This window comes from Sinocyclocheilus anshuiensis, unplaced genomic scaffold, assembly GCF_001515605.1.
Source record: "Sinocyclocheilus anshuiensis isolate Anshui unplaced genomic scaffold, SAMN03320099.WGS_v1.1 scaffold438, whole genome shotgun sequence".
Classification (NCBI taxonomy): Eukaryota; Metazoa; Chordata; class Actinopteri; order Cypriniformes; family Cyprinidae; genus Sinocyclocheilus; species Sinocyclocheilus anshuiensis.
The window spans coordinates 1,293,041-1,312,499 of NW_015546118.1; the positions used below are offsets into that span (position 1 = coordinate 1,293,041).

The following is a 19,459-nucleotide window of genomic DNA, read 5'->3' on the forward strand; positions in this document are numbered from 1 at the left end:
GATATTAAAGAGCAGGTCATATGGTATTTTAAAGTGTCCTAATATTGTGTTGGAGTCCCCTACAACAGGTTTAAATTTGTTGTGATTGGCATAGAGAGGAGTCCTTGAGCACGTTAGCGAGCGCTACCATTGACAAAGCACCTTTACATAAAACAATAATATAGTGCTCCGATCCGTTCTTATAATAATGACATAAAATACAAAAACACTTATGCAAGCGAATCCTAACTAACTCGCTCGTCTCTCCCGCATTAACCCTATAACTGCCGGTGCAGCAAAATAAACAGCAATTTCACAGATTATAAAGTCTGTGCGCTACACTACATTCTTTATTATTAAACAAAGTAATTATTAGAACAACGCCGGTCTACATTAATCGACACATTCCTAGGAAATAGTGGGTTCACAGCGACTTATCAGAACTAATTCATTAAGACAGTAATATGCTTTACCTGGAAACCTGAAGCTGCACTAGGTGTACATCACATATTAGCACAAAAACGTGCTATTTTGAGCACTCAATTGAAAATGTACACATAATGTATAAATCGTAATTACAGGTTGTGGTTCGGAGAGCTTGTTAGCCCAAATTAAGAAGATTAGAAGCCAACGAAGATAAAAGCCAAGATTAGATGAGAGACAATATCTTTATTTATCATGCACTTTTTTTGATTAACAGATCTTTCACTTCGGGCCACCAGGGAGACCGCCAGAGCTATTGGGCAGTCCATGGCAGCCTTGGTGGCCACCGGAAGGCATCTGTGGCTGACCCTGTCCAACATCAAAGAAAAAGACAGTGTCTTTCTTATGGACGCCCCGCTAGCACCTTCTGGTCTGTTCGGCAACACTGTAAATACAGTCATTGACAGATTTCAAGAGGCCAAGAAACAGAGAAGTCCAAAAACCGAGCAGGAATCCAGGCGGCGCTCCAGGCCAAAGTGTTCCAGAGATGTGACGGATCTGAAGACTGTCATTAACAGCAGGAAGGCTTCGGACAAGAAGTCCTGACATAATAACGTCAGGACTTATGAGGGCAGGCCCCTCTGGGGAAGAGCGGTGTACACCTCAGCATACGGTGCCTGTCTCTCCTCAGTGCCCTCAGGAGATCGTCTCGTTAACCCTGCCACCCCCGGTGCTTCAGGGCACAGCGGTCTCCAGCGAGTGCAGCTCTCAGCCTCCACCCAGGAATGTAGCGGTTCTGGGAGGCTCGCTACCTCCAAGGAGGTCTCTAGAGCAGTTAGATCGGCCGTTCCCTGCCAGTCCTCCACTTCACGGCACCGATTTTGCCACTCTAGTTACACCAGAGGTCAGTCTCGAGAGCCTGATTCCCTTAGTAGATTATCTGGCAGCATGGAAGCTTCTGCAAAATGCGTCACAATGGGTCCTGCGCACTGTAGAAAGAGGTTACAAAATTCAGTTTGGGTCTCGCCTGCCTCTATTCAACGGGGTTTTCCCACTCTGGTGGGCCCCGAGCAGGCTCTGGTTATGGAACGAGAAGTGGACACTCTTTTGAGGAAGGAGGCCATCGAGGTGGTCCCCCCTCACAACAGAGAGTCTGGGTTTTACAGCCGGTATTTCATCGTTCCAAAGAAGGATAGGGGGTGGCGTCCGGTTTTAGATCTGCGTCTGTTGAACTGCTCAGTCATGCAACTCAAGTTCAAAATGCTTATGCTCAAACAAGTCGTGTCTCAGATCAGGTCTGAGGACTGGTTTGTAACGATAGATCTGAAGGACGCATACTTCCACATATCCATCCTTCCTCAACACAGGAAGTTCCTGAGGTTTGCTTTTGGGGGCAAAGCGTACCAATTTCAGGTTCTTCCGTTCAGCCTTGCACTCTCACCCCGCACGTTTACCAAGTGTGTGGATGCTGCTCTGGCTCCACTGAGACTCCAGGGCTCCGCATACTCCATTACATCAACGATTGGTTGATACTAGCTCAATCAGAGCAGATAGCGGCTCGACATCGAGATGTCATTCTCGCCCACACGAAATGGTTGGGGTTAAGACTGAACGCAAAGAAAAGTGCACTTTCTCCAGTACAGAGGACCACTTATCTAGGAGTAGTGTGGGATTCAACCACGATGCAGGCACGTCTGTCTCCAGCTCGGATCAATTCAATCATCACGGCAGTCAAGAGAGTAAGAGAAGGCCAGTCACTCACTGTCATACAGTTTCAGAGACTGTTGGGTCTGATGGCAGCTGCGTCCAAAGAGATACCTTTTGGCCTGCTGTACATGAGACCCTTGCAATGGTGGCTCAGGACCAAAGGGTTTTCCCACGAGGGGCAACCCGTTCCGCATGATCAAGGTCACGCTGCTAGGCTTACGGACCTTAGACGTGGCTCCGTGTTGTCGTGTGACGCTGATGATGGACGCCTCCCTCACGGACTGGGGAGCGGTCATGAGTGGCCGCTCCGCCCAGGGTCTGTGGGAAGGTCCCCATCTCATGTGGAACATAAATTGCCTGAGAATGCTGGTCGTGTTTCTAGCATTGAAGCATTTTCTCCCAGACCTGAGAGGCCATCATGTGCTAGTTCGCACAGACAACACATCGGTGGTCTACTATATAAATCGGCAGGGGGGTCTGCGTTCGTGCCCCCTTTACAGGCTGGCGCGCCAGATCCTTCTGTGGGCCCAGGGGAAGCTGCTCTCACTGAGGGCAGTTTACATCCCGGAGCACCTCAATCAGGAAGCAGACATCCTGTCGAGGCAAGGGCTGAGGCCCGAGGAATGGAGACTCCACCCAGAAGTGGTGGAGCAGATATGGAGTAAGTTTTACAGAGGACAAGTGGATCTGTTTGCGACTCAAGAGACTTCACACTGTCCCCTCTGGTTTTCCCTCACTCACCCAGCTCCTCTTGGACTGGATGCTATGGTACAGATGTGGCTGAGGCTGCATCTGTATGCGTTTCCCCCGATTGCTCTGCTTCCGGGAGTTCTGGAGAGAGTTCACCGAGATGGGGTTCGTCTCCTATTAGTAGCCCCGTACTGGCTGGGCCGTCCATGGTTTGCGGACCTGGTAGCCCTACTCAAAGGCTCTCCATGGGAGATTCCCATCTGGCGGGATCTCCTCTCACAGGCGGAGGGCACCATTGTTCACCCCCATCCGGAGTTGTGGAAGCTGAAAGTGTGGCCCCTGAGAGGCACAACTCATAGCTTCCGGTCTCTCTACCGAGGTAGTGGAGACCATACTCCAGTCCAGAGCTCCCTCCACGAGGAAATCATATACTGCTAAGTGGTAATCTTTTCACTTCATGGTGTGATGAACGTCAGTTAGACCCATTTAACTGACCTGTTGGTCCAGTGCTGGAATTTCTACAAAATCGTTTTGCCACAGGGTTATCCCCCTCCACTTTGAAAGTTTACGTGGCTGCTATTGCTGCTTACCATGCCCCTTTGGGCGAGCAGTCTTTGGGAAGGAACCCGCTAGTAACACGTTTCCCTCAAGGGTACCCAGAGGCTGAGGCCTCCGGTACGCCGTAGAGTGCCTGCTTGGGATTTGGCTGTGGTTCTGGAGTCCTTTCTAAAGCTCCCTTTGAATCCATGGAAGAGGTTTCTTTGAGGTTTCTCACTGTTAAGACTGCATTTCTGCCGGCCATCTCTTCCTTAAAGAGAGTCAGTGATCTTCAGGCCTTGTCAGTGGCCCCATCTTGTCTTGAGTTTGCTCCTGGCATGGCCAGAGCCTTTCTGTATCCCAGACCGGGGTATGTCCCCAAGATACCCTCTATTGTTCCACGGCCAATTATTCTTCAGGCATTTTATCCTCCTCCTTTTCGGGATTCTGACCAGGAAAAGCTTAATTGTGTGTGTCCAGTGCGAGTCTGGGGACGTGGGCATACTCGTTTCCAAAGCGTTTTGCGACGCAGCTCGAGTTCCTGAAGGGGAACGTCACTAGGTTACGTATGTAACTAGGGATGCACCGATACTGGTATCGGTATCGGGTCCGATACTGCGCTCCTGTACTCGTACTTGTAAAAATGCCCCGATACCAAAAGCCGATACCAAACAGCGTGTGAATAGAGCTGTGTATAGAAAAAGAAACACTGAAAACAGAACAACAGAGAGTAGAATGGAGTTATTAGAGATTAAGGATGTCTATGAAGTACATGTAAGTAATTAATATAATGTTAAACATTCAATATTCACGCCTGTATAGCGGATGTGCCCGAGCTGATAAGCAGAGCGCGCTGAGTGGTCCACTACGCAAGGGTCCGTGTACACTGTGCGTGACGCAAATTACATCACCAAAATAGTACGCATGCATTCGTATAATGTATAACGAGTGGTTCCCTGCATTATTTTAGGAAAACGTTTTGTGATTACAGTATTGAGCTGCTGCAATGGAGCAGCTCTAATGTGCTATTAAAATGAACAGTGAACGTAACACAAGCTTACACAATACATTTTAACAGGTATAATTAAGTGTGGAAATAACTGAAGGTAATATCTGTTTGCTAAATGAAGCCAAATAACATGATTCATATTATTATTATTATTATTACTATTATTTTGTTTCTGTACCCAGTATTTAAAAAAAAATTACAAATGCTGTGAAAATACAGGTATCGGTATCGGTGAGTACCAAAAATGAAAGTATCGGTATCAGACTCGTTCTGAAAAAAGTGTTATCAGTGCATCCCTATATGTAACCCTAGTTCCCCGAGGGAACGAGACACTGCATCTCGTAGTCATACTTCCTGCATCCCTGCAAGCACTTCCTTCTCAATCCAGAAGCTGCCGCTGTCTCCACTGCATGTGCTTTTATACTTCCTGGTCCTTACGTCATCCCCGCAGGTGACGTCACCCGGGATTCCCTTGGACGGATTACACACGTGTTTCAGAGCGTGGTCACACAGAGGCGTTCCCAAAGCATTTTGCGACGCAGCGTCTCGTTCCCTCGGGGAACTATGGTTACATACATAACCTAGTGGCGTTTTGCTTTGCATATATATTTTTTATTCTCTTATTGTTGTTTATTTATCACCATTGTCTCTATCAAATCTGATAAAGAATCAGGCCATACTCACTCCCACACTGGTTGGCTGAATCGGCAGTGGCCCGTGCCCATGGCCGGTCCTGGTAGAAAGGGGCACAGTGCTGACAGTCAACCCCTGCCGTGTTGTGCTCACAAGCACACACCAAATGTTCCTCCTCATTGGTGAAGCAGTCACTGGCATGGCCATTACACTTGCACCTGCATAACAGTTGAGAGAACATTAGCATACTTTTAAAGCTCATTGTCTCTGTGGACACTCATAAAAAATTCCCTTTGCCTAAAAAAAACTCAGGATGTGGCATACTGGGACGGGAGGAACAAATGAGCCAGATGGTTGAATTTAAAACCAAATGACACCAAAACACAAAGCAAATTATGATATGCAACAGGGACTTTAAAAGAAAATATGAACTGGCAGAGTTGATCAATATTGTCAGATATATTAAGTAGAAACGCATTCTGACCACAGAGTAGATACTGCATTTATTATTATTGCCATAAGTTTGGCAGAAAATTAGATTAGCAAGTGATGTATTTTTTTTACCAACATGGCCTGACAACTACTGTAGCGTTAGCAAGTTTGTTCAGTTTATTGTAAGACCAAATAATCAGAGAAAAGTTAAAAAGACACTTTGATATGTGAGCTGTTGACAAAAAAAATTCAGACATGCACAAACTCAAACACAGACACAAACAATATACAGATGGTGACAAACACAAATACGCAAACACTGTCTCTTCCACATCCTGTTTATATTACAAATACACTGATGATGTAGAATGCAGATCACACGGCTGGCAAAACTCTCTCTTTCTCTCTCTCTTACTAAAACCCAGTTCCCCTCGATATTTAGAGCTCTTTCTCTTTCTAATTGTTCTATTCATCACTCCCTCTATTGCCATTTTACTTCATTTGCTCGCTTTCCCTTTTCTTTTCATCAGTATACATCTGCCAACAAAACATTAATGACAGCTAAAAGACACATCTACATAGTTGTTTTTATTTACCTGCCCCCCACGGAGAAATCAGATACGGCATAAAAATATGAACGAAGCACTTTGGGATCTTTGAAGAACTCATCTCCAAAAGTGTTCAGTCTGTCCAGAGAGATGAGGATATCAGTAGCTGTCACCCAGTCCTAGAAAGAGAGAGGGAAATTAAATGAATTATTTTGATTAAACTCAAAAACATGAAATACTATTACTAAAGTAACCTGAGGTTAAATCAACATGTTTAAATGTTAGATTAAGTAGGAAAAATTCTTAAAAATGCAGGTTGCAACTTTTACAGTGCACTCGGATAAATTGTAAACCAACTGTTACATAACAGTCTGTTCTAATATCTGAACATGTATGCAGCTAAATTAATACATTTAAGAACCTGTGAACTGTTATAGCTATATATAGCACAACTCTATATAATTTAATAACCATTTGTTTAATTTAATAACCAAGATAAGATGTAAATTTGAACAAAAATATAACTAATCATTATAAAAACTAAATCTGCACAACTGATAACTGATTACAACATGTCGAGATCCAAGCCAATCATGATAAACTGCCCACTAAAATCTGTTTATGTAGGTTTCTTTCTATATTTTGATTGCAACGCATTGCAAACTGGTTGTTAACATCCTTAAAATCCAAGCCATTAACCACTTCAGACTCTATGGACAACAAAAAACGTGCAGACCTTTACGAGTCATTTGTTTTCAGTCATATTTATTTACTAAACAATTTTCAAATGCTTTACTCTCTTCAAAATAAGGTAAAAAGGTAGACGAGTACATCTGTTTTTTTGGAAGGGACAATGAGTGGATGGTCTAGTTTCCAATAAACAAATTCTATATATTTTGTGAGGTTTTGATCTGAAAATAAAGCTAAACACTCACTTGTCTACATTTTGCACTACTTCTTGTGATGCTCTGTATGAGATTCACGCATCCATGAGCAAAGCGTTTTCATTTCTGTGAATGGGATGCGAAATTGAAAAGCGTGCTAACAGTGTGAATGCTGATATCCCAGGGTTCTCAACTCTGGTCTGTGAGATCCATTTTCCTGTAGAGTTTAGCGCCACACCTGAGCAAGCTAGTCAAGGTCTTTGGGATTACTTTAGTTACAGTCAGGAGAGTTTGATCAAGGTTGGAGCAAAACTCTGCAGAAAAGTGGATCTCGAGGGCCCAAGTTGAGAATCCCTGCTGTAATCTGTCTTTCCATGCATAATCTATTGTGGGATTCACATATACAGTGTGAACAGCAGGTTTTTATTTCATGCCTATATAACTGTATGTGTGAATCCCACGATAGATTGCACATACACTGATATTAGACCATGGCTAAAATACTTTTGTGAATGCACTGCTTGTTTTTTTGTGTGAAGTTTGCATGTTGCCCGTGGGCACTTGCTCAATTGCCCATATGGTTAATCCGCCTAAGACACTATCGTTATATGTTAAGAAATACTTTTATTCAGCAAGGATGCATTAAACTGATCAAAAATAACAGTAAAGACATTTATGTTAAATTAAATAAGGCATTTATGTTACAAATAAATGTATGTTACAAAAGATTTCTATTTCAAATTGCAGATACTGAAAACTAGAGCACTGACTTTGCCATAACAGAAAAAATATTACAACTGAAAATATATTAAAACACAAAATGTGATTTTAAATTGAAATGTGTCACAATATTACTTATACAATATGTTTGTGTACTGAATGTATTACAACTGAAAATATATTAAAACACAAAATGCGATTTTAAATTGAAATGTGTCACAATATTACTTATACAATATGTTTGTATACTGAATGTATTACAACTGAAAATATATTAAAACACAAAATGCGATTTTAAATTGAAATGTGTCACAATATTACTTATACAATATGTTTGTATACTGAATGTATTACAACTGAAAATATATTAAAACACAAAATGCGATTTTAAATTGAAATGTCACAATATTACTTATACAATATGCTTGTGTACTGAATGTATTACAGCTGAAAATATATTAAAACACAAAATGGGATTTTAAATTGAAATGTGTCACAATATTACTTATAATGTACTGAATGTATAATGTGTTTAAATGGTAGTGTATTAAGACCCAGTTCTACTGTGTAAGTGCTGTATAAAAATATTAAGAAATAAATAATTTGATTTTATGTAGTCAATCTAATTTTATCAATGTAGTAAAGCAAATTAACATATTAATATTATATACTTAATATTAAGTTGACAACGTGCTGCTTTAAACTAGAGGTGTAAAAATATGAATGATCACAACCTTTTTACAATGATCTTTAGAATATATTTCACATTATACATAATAAAATTCTGTCAACCCTCGACTAAACATTTTTTTTTCTCTAATTTTAATTTTACTCTCCCATAAGGCCAAGAGCTGTAGAGAACAGAAACACAGCTGATGTAGAAGGTCACATAACAATACCAACAGCAGATTTACATGTCCACATTATATACTACACACATGCATAATTTCAGAATGTACTTTATTAATGGTCTAGAAGTAAATTTGAAATTTAGATGCAGCTAAGGTGAGGGATTGGTCTGAGGTCATGGAAAATAGAGCAATGAGCAACTTTTTTTCATAATTCTTGTGTTGAAGTGAACTTCAAGGAAAACAAAGCCAGCACCTCTGTGTATTCATGTGTATGTCATCCAGACAGAAGCAGAAATAATGAGATAGGAGAGAACAACACAGCTTTCCTTTTGTTTTTACCATGTATGTGTGCAGCTGCATGTCTCGTCAAGTGTGTGTTTTGGTTTGATCACGCATTTGTGTGTTAGTGTGAAAGCAATAGAGTTTGGTCATCCTTATCAGTGGCTGGCCTGTTGTTGACCCTTGTTCTGTCCGTGTTAATAGGTTTTGAGCCCAGTGTGACGGCCTGGCGCGTGAAGGTGAGTGCACAAATCTTTCATTCTGGGGGAACGAGATAAAAGAAGGAGCAGAGCTGGCCAGCACATCCCTACAAGCACATCCAAGCCTCCTCTCGAAGTGACGGTAAGACCATTCCTATTCAGAGCAGTTGAGTAAACAAAAGAGAGAAACAAATAACCCCTCCATGTCTCTTTGTCTCTCTAACGATGCTCCTCTGACTCTGCTTCTGTTTTTGTTATATATGATATAATACAGTATATAATATAATATTATGTTACGTCTCCTTAATAGTTGTTAATGTTATTGGCGTCCAGAAGTATAGTAAAGTAACACAGTAATAAATGAATAAAAGGAATGATTGAAAATAAGAGAATCGTTTGTTACCAGAAAATGAATTGTGTGAAGTAATAAACAAACTAGGACACAGAATGAATGGATAAACGTTTAGTTAAAGATTTCCACCAAACCACCAATTGCTCTACAAAAATTTACAGTGAAAACAGAAGTTCAAAAGATAAGAAAACTCATTTACAAATAATATACTCAAACACCAAAATAATCAACTTAAGAGTGAGACAAGAGCGGAGCCTAAATCAAAGAAATTAATAAAACAAAACACCAACTAACTTAAACCAGCCTCAATTCTAATCTAATCAAATGAAAAGAAAAGAAATTCTTCAGCATATCAATGCCATACTCTACGCTATCTATCAAAACAAAAATTACAAATGCTAGCTCCCACTCCTAATCTAGTGTTTTTATACAATCTGAAATGCTACGTGTTGCTTGTGTACGTCACGTGACATACTAACATAGTCTCAACTCTGAGTCGGGGAAACGTCCAAAAGAAAACTCTTTGAAGAATACATAGTCAAGTCACAACACAGTCGTCAACAACGCAACATTAAGAACAGCAGAGTAATTGGAAAAACACGAACTCACAGCAGCAATCACAACTGGCGGACTTAACATGTGGACAGCAGAGCCAACAAACTAACGTGAGCCCGAGGAAAAACGCCGCTCCAGTCCAGCGTCACTTCTGACTCCTTATACCCCCCGTTAGACTCCGATTGGTTCCTTAAAAGAAGCTTTGTCACGTTAACAATGAAGAACGACAGGGAACTCCTCCAATCATAGGACCTGAGAGTTAAAGACAGGGAAAAATGCAAAAAGTATGGGAAAGAAACCTTCCAAAACACTACGGAACGTAACAATTATAATACTATTATAATACCATATATTTATTATATATGCCGCTCTGTTCTTCTGCTTCCACCTCTCTCCGTGTACATATACAATATTCTTTATTTCCCTTTATCCCCCACCCCGGGCGTCTCTGTCTTTTCTCTTCCCCATCCACAGCTCTACAGTTTTTTATGCCTACTTTCCTTTTTCAACTCTCTCTCTCTCTCTCTCTCTTCTCTGCCTCTCTTGTTTTTGTTTTCACACTACTTGTGCATCATGTAGAAAAAGACTTATTTTGTGGGAGAAACAATGTGCCATAAATCATAAACAATAACAGCCACAGGACTACAGAGTGAGAGGAAACTAGAGAGAGAGAGAAATACAAGTCGTCTTCTACAACCTAATGAGCTGCCTCTGTAGACAATATCTTAAGGCATCGCAGTCACACTCACGATGTGTAATCTGTGCCAATAAGTAGGCAACTTAATCATGCTGCCTTGTAATATATCTTCTTTTAGCTGAATTATTGGAGGCACTGCATTTATGCTTCACAGTGGTGGCAATCCCATAACGCACTACAACAAAGATGGTATACAAGAACTGACTATTTTACACCAAACCGTGTGTGCTATGTATATGGCTGCTCATTAATAATGAGAATTGGTCCTTAAAGGGATTGTTCACCCAAAAATGGAAGTTCTGCCATTAATTACTCACCCTCATGTCGTTCCAAACCCATAAGACTTTCGTTCATCTTCGGAACACAAATTAAGATATTTTTGATGCAATCTGAGAGCTCTCTGACCCTGCATAGACAGCAACGCAACTGAAATGTTACCAGAACCTTCAATTTTGTGAAGCTACGAGAATACTTTTTGTGGGCAAAGAAAACAAAAATAACGACTTTATTCAACAATTCTTCTCCCCCGAGCTACCGTCTTCTGCCATTTTGGAGAGTGCCACGACGCATGTGCACACTTTCTCCTGAACGTAAACAATGCTGATTACACTTCAAGTCGAACACCCCCCCAAAAAACTCTTCGGATCTACACAATTCACATAAATGACATATTTTGATTCAAAACAGCGAATTTCGCCAAAAAGCGACTAGTTTGCAGGTATGAATTAATGACAGAATTTTCATTTTGGGGTGAACTAACCCTTTAAAATAAAGAGTTATTTAAGAGTTATTATTCAGCACTGTTTTTTTTTTCTCTGAAATTCTGAAAAAAAAAGTATAGTGGTTTCCACAAAAATATTTAGCAACACAACTGTTTTCAACTGCGTTAAGAAATGTTTTTTTGAGCATCAAATCAGCATATTAGAATGAATTCGGAAGGATCATGTGACATTTCAGCTTTGCCATCACAGGAATAAACTACATTTTCTAAATGTGTTGAAAAAGAAAACACTTGTCTTAATTTGTAATAATATTTCACAATATTACTATGACCTCAAACTTTTGAATATGTGCATTCTATATGTAGTGTATGTTCCAAATCAGTCACTTGTGAGGTTACACTTCAATAAATAGGCTGCTTATGTATAGGCAGAAGCAGCTCCCTACGTTTTGGAGTGGAAGAGCAAAGGTTATTTGGTTTGCTCTGACCCTGTGCTAATGAGCTATATATTGTGGCGGGCTCTACTCCTCAGTGTCTGAGGATTTTTTTAAATAAGCATACAAAGATTAATTTAAGCACAGGTGTCATACAGGTACTCAACTGACATTTAGATTCATTTCATTTGCTGATGTTGCAGAAGTTATAGTTCACATCTCTGACATTAGTAATAATATATAGCAAGTCATTTATTTATTAACCTGACAACATTAAGCAGCATTTAAAATGAGCAATGGTATAACATTTTAGATTTAAATGACAATGCTTCTCTTGCTGTCAGTACAATGACACATCTACATGTGACACTAGCCTTATTCAAGCTGAGAATCAGTTCACTGAAGATAGTGTTACCAAAGGCGGGCTGGTATGAGTCAACAGAAACTGTCATCTCACCACATTTGTGCCATGATTAATCATGTTGCCACTTCACTTCACAGCTCAGCTTACTGGCTCAAACCCTATGCCATGAAAGAAAGTCCCCTGGGTTAGTATTAAAAGTGTGTTTGATTTCAAATGCCATGAGGCGACTATGAAAGGGTTGCTAAACCATAATTACATATATGGCACCACAATATGCCTACAAAGCAAGTTAATTTTAAAAAGTGAGAGACTGATTAAGAAATAAATAACTTATAGAGTGTTAAAATTTCCATTAAAAGAGCTCAAAGGGTTAGGCTACTAGTACTCTCTGGCAATGACATTCAAAGTGAATGCAGATCATAATGAAAAAAAAAGAAAAAAGAAAAAAAAAATTGCCTGCCATTTTTTCTTGATTAATGCCAGCTGAACTATGCCTAACTGTCTCGAGCGAGTTGCTCTTTGAGATATTATTTACATGGCAGGATGGAAGTAATCTTTGAAAGGTTAATTATTAGATCGTTTATTGGTGGTTTTTTGGACAAACCGCAGCAAGCACTTAATTAGTCTTCATTTGCTTCTTCTTGTTTTGGCTGATGAGTTCCTAAAAACTGCTGACTAAGTACAAAACGTTTAAGTGAAAATTGAGAAATACTCTCGGTTCTCAATCTTCTCGGTTTTAATTTCTCTTTCTTCTTTGAAGAGTTTAGAGGAGTCATACTTTCTACTTTTTGTACAGCTCTTCTGTGAATTATTCATCCCTGCCCCCTAGCCATTTGCCTCTCAATTGCGTTTTCTGTTTTCGCATCATGCCGTGCACCATTTTTTTTCCATGCCTCTGCCATCCTCCTTTTCTCCCCTCTTACGTGGGTCACAGCCAGGAGGGCCTTTATGATTAGAATGCATCAGGAAGAATTGAGCTTGTCCCTTATTTCAAACTGAATAACTTTTTTTAATTTGATTGCTTAAGTTCACTGTGTGTTGCTCGTTTTATGCGCTCTATATCTCATTCTCATTCAAACCTGGCGTTCCAATTTAACACCCAGCTCTCCAACCTCAACTAAGTGAGAGTGAGAGACAGGGAGAGAGCACGCACGGCGATTTAATGGATGACTGAACAAATTAAATTTGAATTCATAGGACAACTTTCATCTTCAGCACAGATTTTGTTGGTGGGGGGAAATATAATAATGCCTTTCAGACTGAAAAAAAAAAAAAATCCCCTTTGAAGTAATTTATTACTTTGCAAGAAACCATCAAGTATTAGGTTACAAGGTGAGTGTTTTTTTTATTCTAGCCAATTTGTATAGTAATTATGAAAAAGGGAAAGCATGAATATATTAACGGAGCAAGATCTGGCTCCTCCCCCATGGAGAAGTAATTCCACTTAAGTAGAAAAATAAACAATTGAATTAGTGACTAGTGACAGAAGAGCAATGAATTAAACAGAACTATGAGAGTAATCTAATACAGATAAGATAATTAGAAGCTAATCTGATAATTGGGTGGGCTAGGCTGATTTAAGCCCCCGTGAGCTGGGCCTGGCTGTAAATGCTGTGTTTTAAGTAGTTAGAGAATGAACAATAGTTTATTAGTTTTTTTTATCTACTTCTTTTATCTATGCTATCTATGCATGTCTATGCTATCTATCTATCTTTTAAAATAAGTCTCTTATGTTCACTGTTAACCAAAAATCCAGTAATATGTTACTAAATATTACAATGTAAAACAACTACTTTGTATTTTTCTATATTTAAAAATGTAATTGTAATGGCAAAGCTGAATAGCTCAAAAAAACATTTGCAGATCCAAACTTTTGAACAGTAGTGCATAAAAATAAACATCAAAGTGCCCTAATTAAAAACATAAATAATATCACAGAACACCTGTATTTAAAGAATTGAAACAGCCTTCTACAGCCTTCATAAAAAAAGGTTTAGTATAGCAGACATGACTGTATAGAGAATATTGCAGTTGATTTGAGTGCTATTCTGTTCCTCTTTGAGCTTTCTCTCAAATTATTCCCAGAATGGAAATACAACCCAGGGGGCCTCTCGTCTCTGTCATCTGATTTGAAGTTCAAACTTCCTTCCTTTTCTCCCCTTTTTTCTTCTGAGAGGTTTAAGAGTGGAAAAGGGTGTCTGTTAAGTTCTGTCTACAGAAAGCTCTGTAGGAGACACACTGGGATTAAATGCTAATATTAAAGGCAGGATGCTGTCTGTTGGCGTTAAAGCTGATGAAATATGGATGGTTTCACAGAGGAGACAAGAAGGGTCGACCACGTGTCAGTCTGTGCCTCTTCTTTGTGCTTTACTCATGAAAATTAGTTAAAAACATTTGGATTTGCAACCTGTGCTGTCAATCAGTTTAACAATTTAGTGTCAGTAACCTGCAGTTCATTTCATATCTTTTTTTGTAGTTAACACATTAACATGTTCAGTTAATTTTTAACCCTCAAATTCCCATGGCAGCACAATTTAAACAATTAAACCTAACCTAAACCCTAACCTATATACACTGCAGTTTTATACCATTTTACACATGAGGGTGCCCCCAAAGGTCAGATTTAGCTCAGTTTTGGGTACAGATTTGTCCCCGAAATATGGTTAAGTAGGTAACTCTTCTGCTTGCTTTCTTCTACACTGCTCCAGTTTACTCTTGACACTTGGCATAGTGGTATGTGTTGGATCTTGTATTATGAAGTGCTTGTGATGTTCATTTGTAAGTCATTTTAGATAAAAGCGTCTGCTAAATGGCTAAATGTAAATGTAAAATTTGCATATAACAGCAGCTGAAGCGCGACTGTATCGCAGCAGCATATTTGTGCAATATAAAAAAGGTCATACAACAAGGTCACTGCTTACTAACTACATTGCTAATACTTTAGGAATAAATCTAGCCATTTTCAAAATAAGTAATTATATTGACCAGCAATATTACACATATAAGTTATATGTGAACAAATGTAGTGATTGAAAACAGATTACAACCACCAAAATATCAATCTTCATAAAGACAATTTTGTAACTCTAAAAGCCCAACATTGCAATATTGCAGAACATGTTTAAAAAATAATCACTTTCAATGAAGAAAAAAGTTAAAATACTTCAGTGTTAATGCTTGGATCTTTGAGGATTAAGGGAAAAATATATTGTCTTTCTGCAATTAATCAATTCTAATGCTCAAAACAAAACACAGGTGCATATCAGTGATCTAGTTTTTTTTTCTTTTACATTTTGTATTTAAAGCTCACTGTGGAAGATTTTCTGAGGAGTGTGGAAGACTGAGGAGGTAAGCTGAAGGGCCTTTAAAATGGTATCTGTCTAGACTGAAAAAGGCAAGTTGCCATAATGAAGAACATGCTTCACAAGCTATGTCTGCCACATTAACAAAGGTCAGCTCATCTTCATAACGTCCACAGAATTCAGCTCATCTCCATGAAATTTCAGCCTGCTTCAGCTGAAGAAAAAACTAAAAGTTGTAAATGGCCAGTCAAATGAGTCATTTTCCCTTTTCACAATTTAATTTAACAATATGTCAGTGGGAGAAATAAGAAGGAGGGAGAAAACTGTGTGTGTGTGTGGTATTGAAAGAGTGTGACTTCATTGATCTCACTTTCATTCAGATTAGAAGTGAATGTATGCTCATTTTCTCGTTAAAATAAGAAGGCGTGCAAAGATGAAGAAATATAAAGAATGAGAGAACGAGACAGATAAGTGCTCCAAGTGGATACAAACAAACAAAAAATTAAAGATTTAGTTTTGTCACCAATATTTGTAACCACCTCCATGTACAAACTGGCTTGCGTATTGATCAGGAGTGGCTTTATAATCAGCATGTCGATGAACACCCTCACTGAGCAGAAATCTATGGGCAACTGGGCCATTAGGGAAAGCTCAGCTATTAAAAAATCTGACAGAAGTTTTGAAAGCTAAACATGATCAATCATCAAAGAAGTGACAGAGAGGGGAAGCATGCTGTGCCATCATTCTGGTTAACGATCACAAAAATGCAGAACTGCACTGCCACAAAACCTTCAGACGAGTTATGAAAGCTTGGGTGGTAACGGAAAAAATAGCTGAATCTGAATCCAGAGAGATACGGCACAACATATTTACATTACTTTCTGCTCAGATGCTTTCCAACAAGTGACTGAATATAATATGTCAGTGTACAGATGAATTACATGTTTCACATTATCACATAAACCTATCTGCTAAAATGAGTTTCGGCGCTGTCTGAAGGACAGAGTAAGTCACATACATATGCATAAAACAAAAACACATATCAGCGTAAAAAAAAAAAAATAATATTCATACCCTGCTAGAATCAACTGAATTTTCATTTTCATTTTGCACTAAATGTTGCACATATGTATGGATAAAAATAAAACAAATTGCTAGAATACAAAAAGATTAGAAAAGCTATTGTTAGTTTTTTTTTTAAAGAAAACAAGCAGTAAATGAACAGAGTGCAAGTCTAAAAGGGACAAGATTTTTTTAGAATTAAGAATAAGAATATAATTAGAATAGAGAGTGCTAGAGTTAGAGGGTCAAATAAAGATGGAAGAGATGTGTTGCTTCTATAAATTAAAAGCTAACAAGAGAAATAAAGCATTTTAAAATTATTCTTATATATACAAATTAATATCAAAAAGGTTATGTTTAGAGCAAAAGAAGCAAAAGTTATGATACTATTTTTGTCATAACTAGATATCTCTATTTAAAAACAGCAGCAGTGAATGCACTCCGGAAGCAAAGAATTAAGAATGGCTCAGTCAGTTAAAATACTTAAACTTTTCCATGTGTGGTAGATGTTTGTCATTTCCTGTTGTGTTCTCATTTTTCCCCAAAATATCTTATTTAGCTATCTTACATGAACCGCACTCAGCATAGTCATAACATCATAAACTTTAAGTCCAACCAGACAGCTAAAATATTAAAAACAGAGTAACTGAGATCTTTCCCAAATATAAACAACAGAAAATGTAGCAAGTTTTTGGATCTAGGTAAGCGGTGCCTTTCATGTGGAAGCAGGGGGAGAATTTATTCCCCCAGAAGCATCTGATCACAGCAGTCAGACTGGGGCTGCTATAAATAAAACTGAGCTGTAAAAGAAACCTGGTGGCAGTGGAAAGTTCAGGGATTCGGACTTTAGAAAAGAGGGGCGGCAAGAAAATGAAAAAGACACTTGACTTCCCCTCTGTTTCACAGAGTGGCTAAATCACTACTTCCACTCTCTAATTACAGAGTGAAAGAATTAATGATTAAAGTAATGAGTGCAAAGGGAGATAAATGGAGGCAGGAATTCAAGTGTGTGTGTTTGTGTGGGACAGAGAAGAAACAGTAAAAAGTGAAGTGTTCATGCAAAACCTTGACTCAGTATCTCAGATTAGATCATGTCACACTACTATAATATGAAGTATTTGTAATTCATCAGTCATTGTTTTTATGTATGAAACCAGATTGGTAGCCTTTTGAATTGAGCTGAAATTTGTATTACTGCAAACAGAGAACTGAATTGCAATTCAAATCTGAAATTTACAAAGTAGAATTAAGATGAACTGAGATATAAAACCATTCACGCAATAATTGTAATTTTTAATAAGAAAAGGTCTTGAACGCGTATAGTTCTTAAAGGTGTAGACAGATCTGTTATGTCACCTATAGAATTTTGCACTTATTTTTTTTGTGTATACTGTACATCTTTATATTTAACAAATGTATGGACCAGTGTGGAAAAACACATTTCCCTGAAGGCATTACTTGTGAATTTCTCTGAATTGCAATTCAGTAAATTATACTTCCTGTCATTCCAACACAACTTCCTGCAGGGTGTGGCCAATTCAACTCAAATTCCAACTGATGAATTTAAATCTGTATTTTGCACATCCCTAGAATGCAATGTGATAAAAAAAAAAAAAAAAATCAAGTATAGAGGCCTATTCCCACCAAGAACAAAAAACATAACTATAAAGTAAACGGTAACACTTTATATAAGGGAAAACATATTAGCTATTAACTAAGAGCTCTCCCTCAATAAATCATTTGCTGCTTATTGATAGGTAGTTACTGCAGTAATTCTGTTTAGGTATGAGGTAGGGTTAAGGGATCGGAAATATGGTCATGCAGAATAAGGAAATAATATGTATAAGTATATAATAATAAGTACTATTAAACAGCCAATATTCTAGTAATATGCATGCTAATAAGCAACTAGTTATTAGTGAATAGTGTTCCCTAATCTAAAATCCACCAAAATCCACCTGACTTTAAAGTATCTAAAATTTAATTCTTGGTGTGAACAAGTTTTAAATTATTTGGCACAGTTTTTAAAAATGTTGCTGAATATAAGCATAATGCATTTTTGTTTTTGTTTTTTTGGTCAAACATTTCCTACAGTGCATCCTATTTCAGTGTTGGATCTGCATTAGCCTACATGTCCTACTTTAATGAAACCAGAAGTTGAACATTCTCGTAAGTGATTATTTTCAGCTCTCATCTCATTTATTTCCATCCTTCTTGCTCTCTGCATTCCCTCATGTCAATCACAGGAAATCAAGTAAATTAATTAAAATAACTAGGCTAGCAACAGGGTGTCATTTGGGTAATTGGAGAATCTTAGTTCTTCTTCCGTCTGCAGACGATCCATTTCCACTTGCAGAGAGCCCATTATGAGAAGCAATACAAATGCATGTGTGAGAAATAGATTCTAAGCCAGGGCTATTCAATTAGCGGCCCGCCATTCATCTTCATCCGGCCCAAGGGGAGAGTACGTGCAGGTCGCACATTACACCTTGAATTGTTTTTGCACTAATTAGCACTGGCCTGGGCCGTTTTTTCACAACCGCAAAAGAAAAGGATGAGAGAAGCAACAACAACAATCACAAATTAACATCAATGAATGGCAGTGCTGACAAGCGCTTGTGTAAGGGGGTTATGATGACATATCCACAACTCTAGTTTAAAGGAGTATAAAGGCAGTGTTGTCCGTCATAAATTCTGTTGAGAAATAGTGCAGACACTGGACGAAGATGATTATTGAATGGAGTCTGAAAGACTGCGTGTTCGGCTGTATTCTGAGCCGCTTCAGACAGCACGCCAGTAGAGCTTCCACGGACAAAAACAGAATTATGTCAAAATGCTGGGTTTTGGCGAGTGACCTCGTAAACATGGTCTTCAATGAGTTATAAAGTCCTAAATGACCATAAAGAGTTGGGAGTGCATCAGATTTTAAAGTGACAGCGCTGCTTTTAAAGTGAAATCTGATGAAGTCTCATTGATGTAAATCACAGAACAAAAGAAAAGAAATCACTCGACTGCTCTAGTCGCTGATTAAGTTTTGTAGCTTGAATAAAGATTAATTTATGCATATACAATTTCTGGTT

General features: G+C 38.6%; 1 protein-coding gene across 1 annotated transcript in view; it reads right to left on the minus strand.

Moving 5' to 3' along the window:
• lamc3 (laminin, gamma 3) overlaps positions 1 to 19,459 on the minus strand; it is an 82,158-nt gene that overhangs the window by 51,973 nt on the left and 10,726 nt on the right. The window contains exons 3-4 of the mRNA XM_016502805.1: positions 6,007 to 6,137; positions 5,030 to 5,196 (exon numbers count right to left, since the gene is read on the minus strand). Of these exons, the coding sequence (XP_016358291.1) occupies positions 5,030 to 5,196; positions 6,007 to 6,137 (298 nt within the window). The remainder of the gene's footprint in view (positions 1 to 5,029; positions 5,197 to 6,006; positions 6,138 to 19,459) is intronic.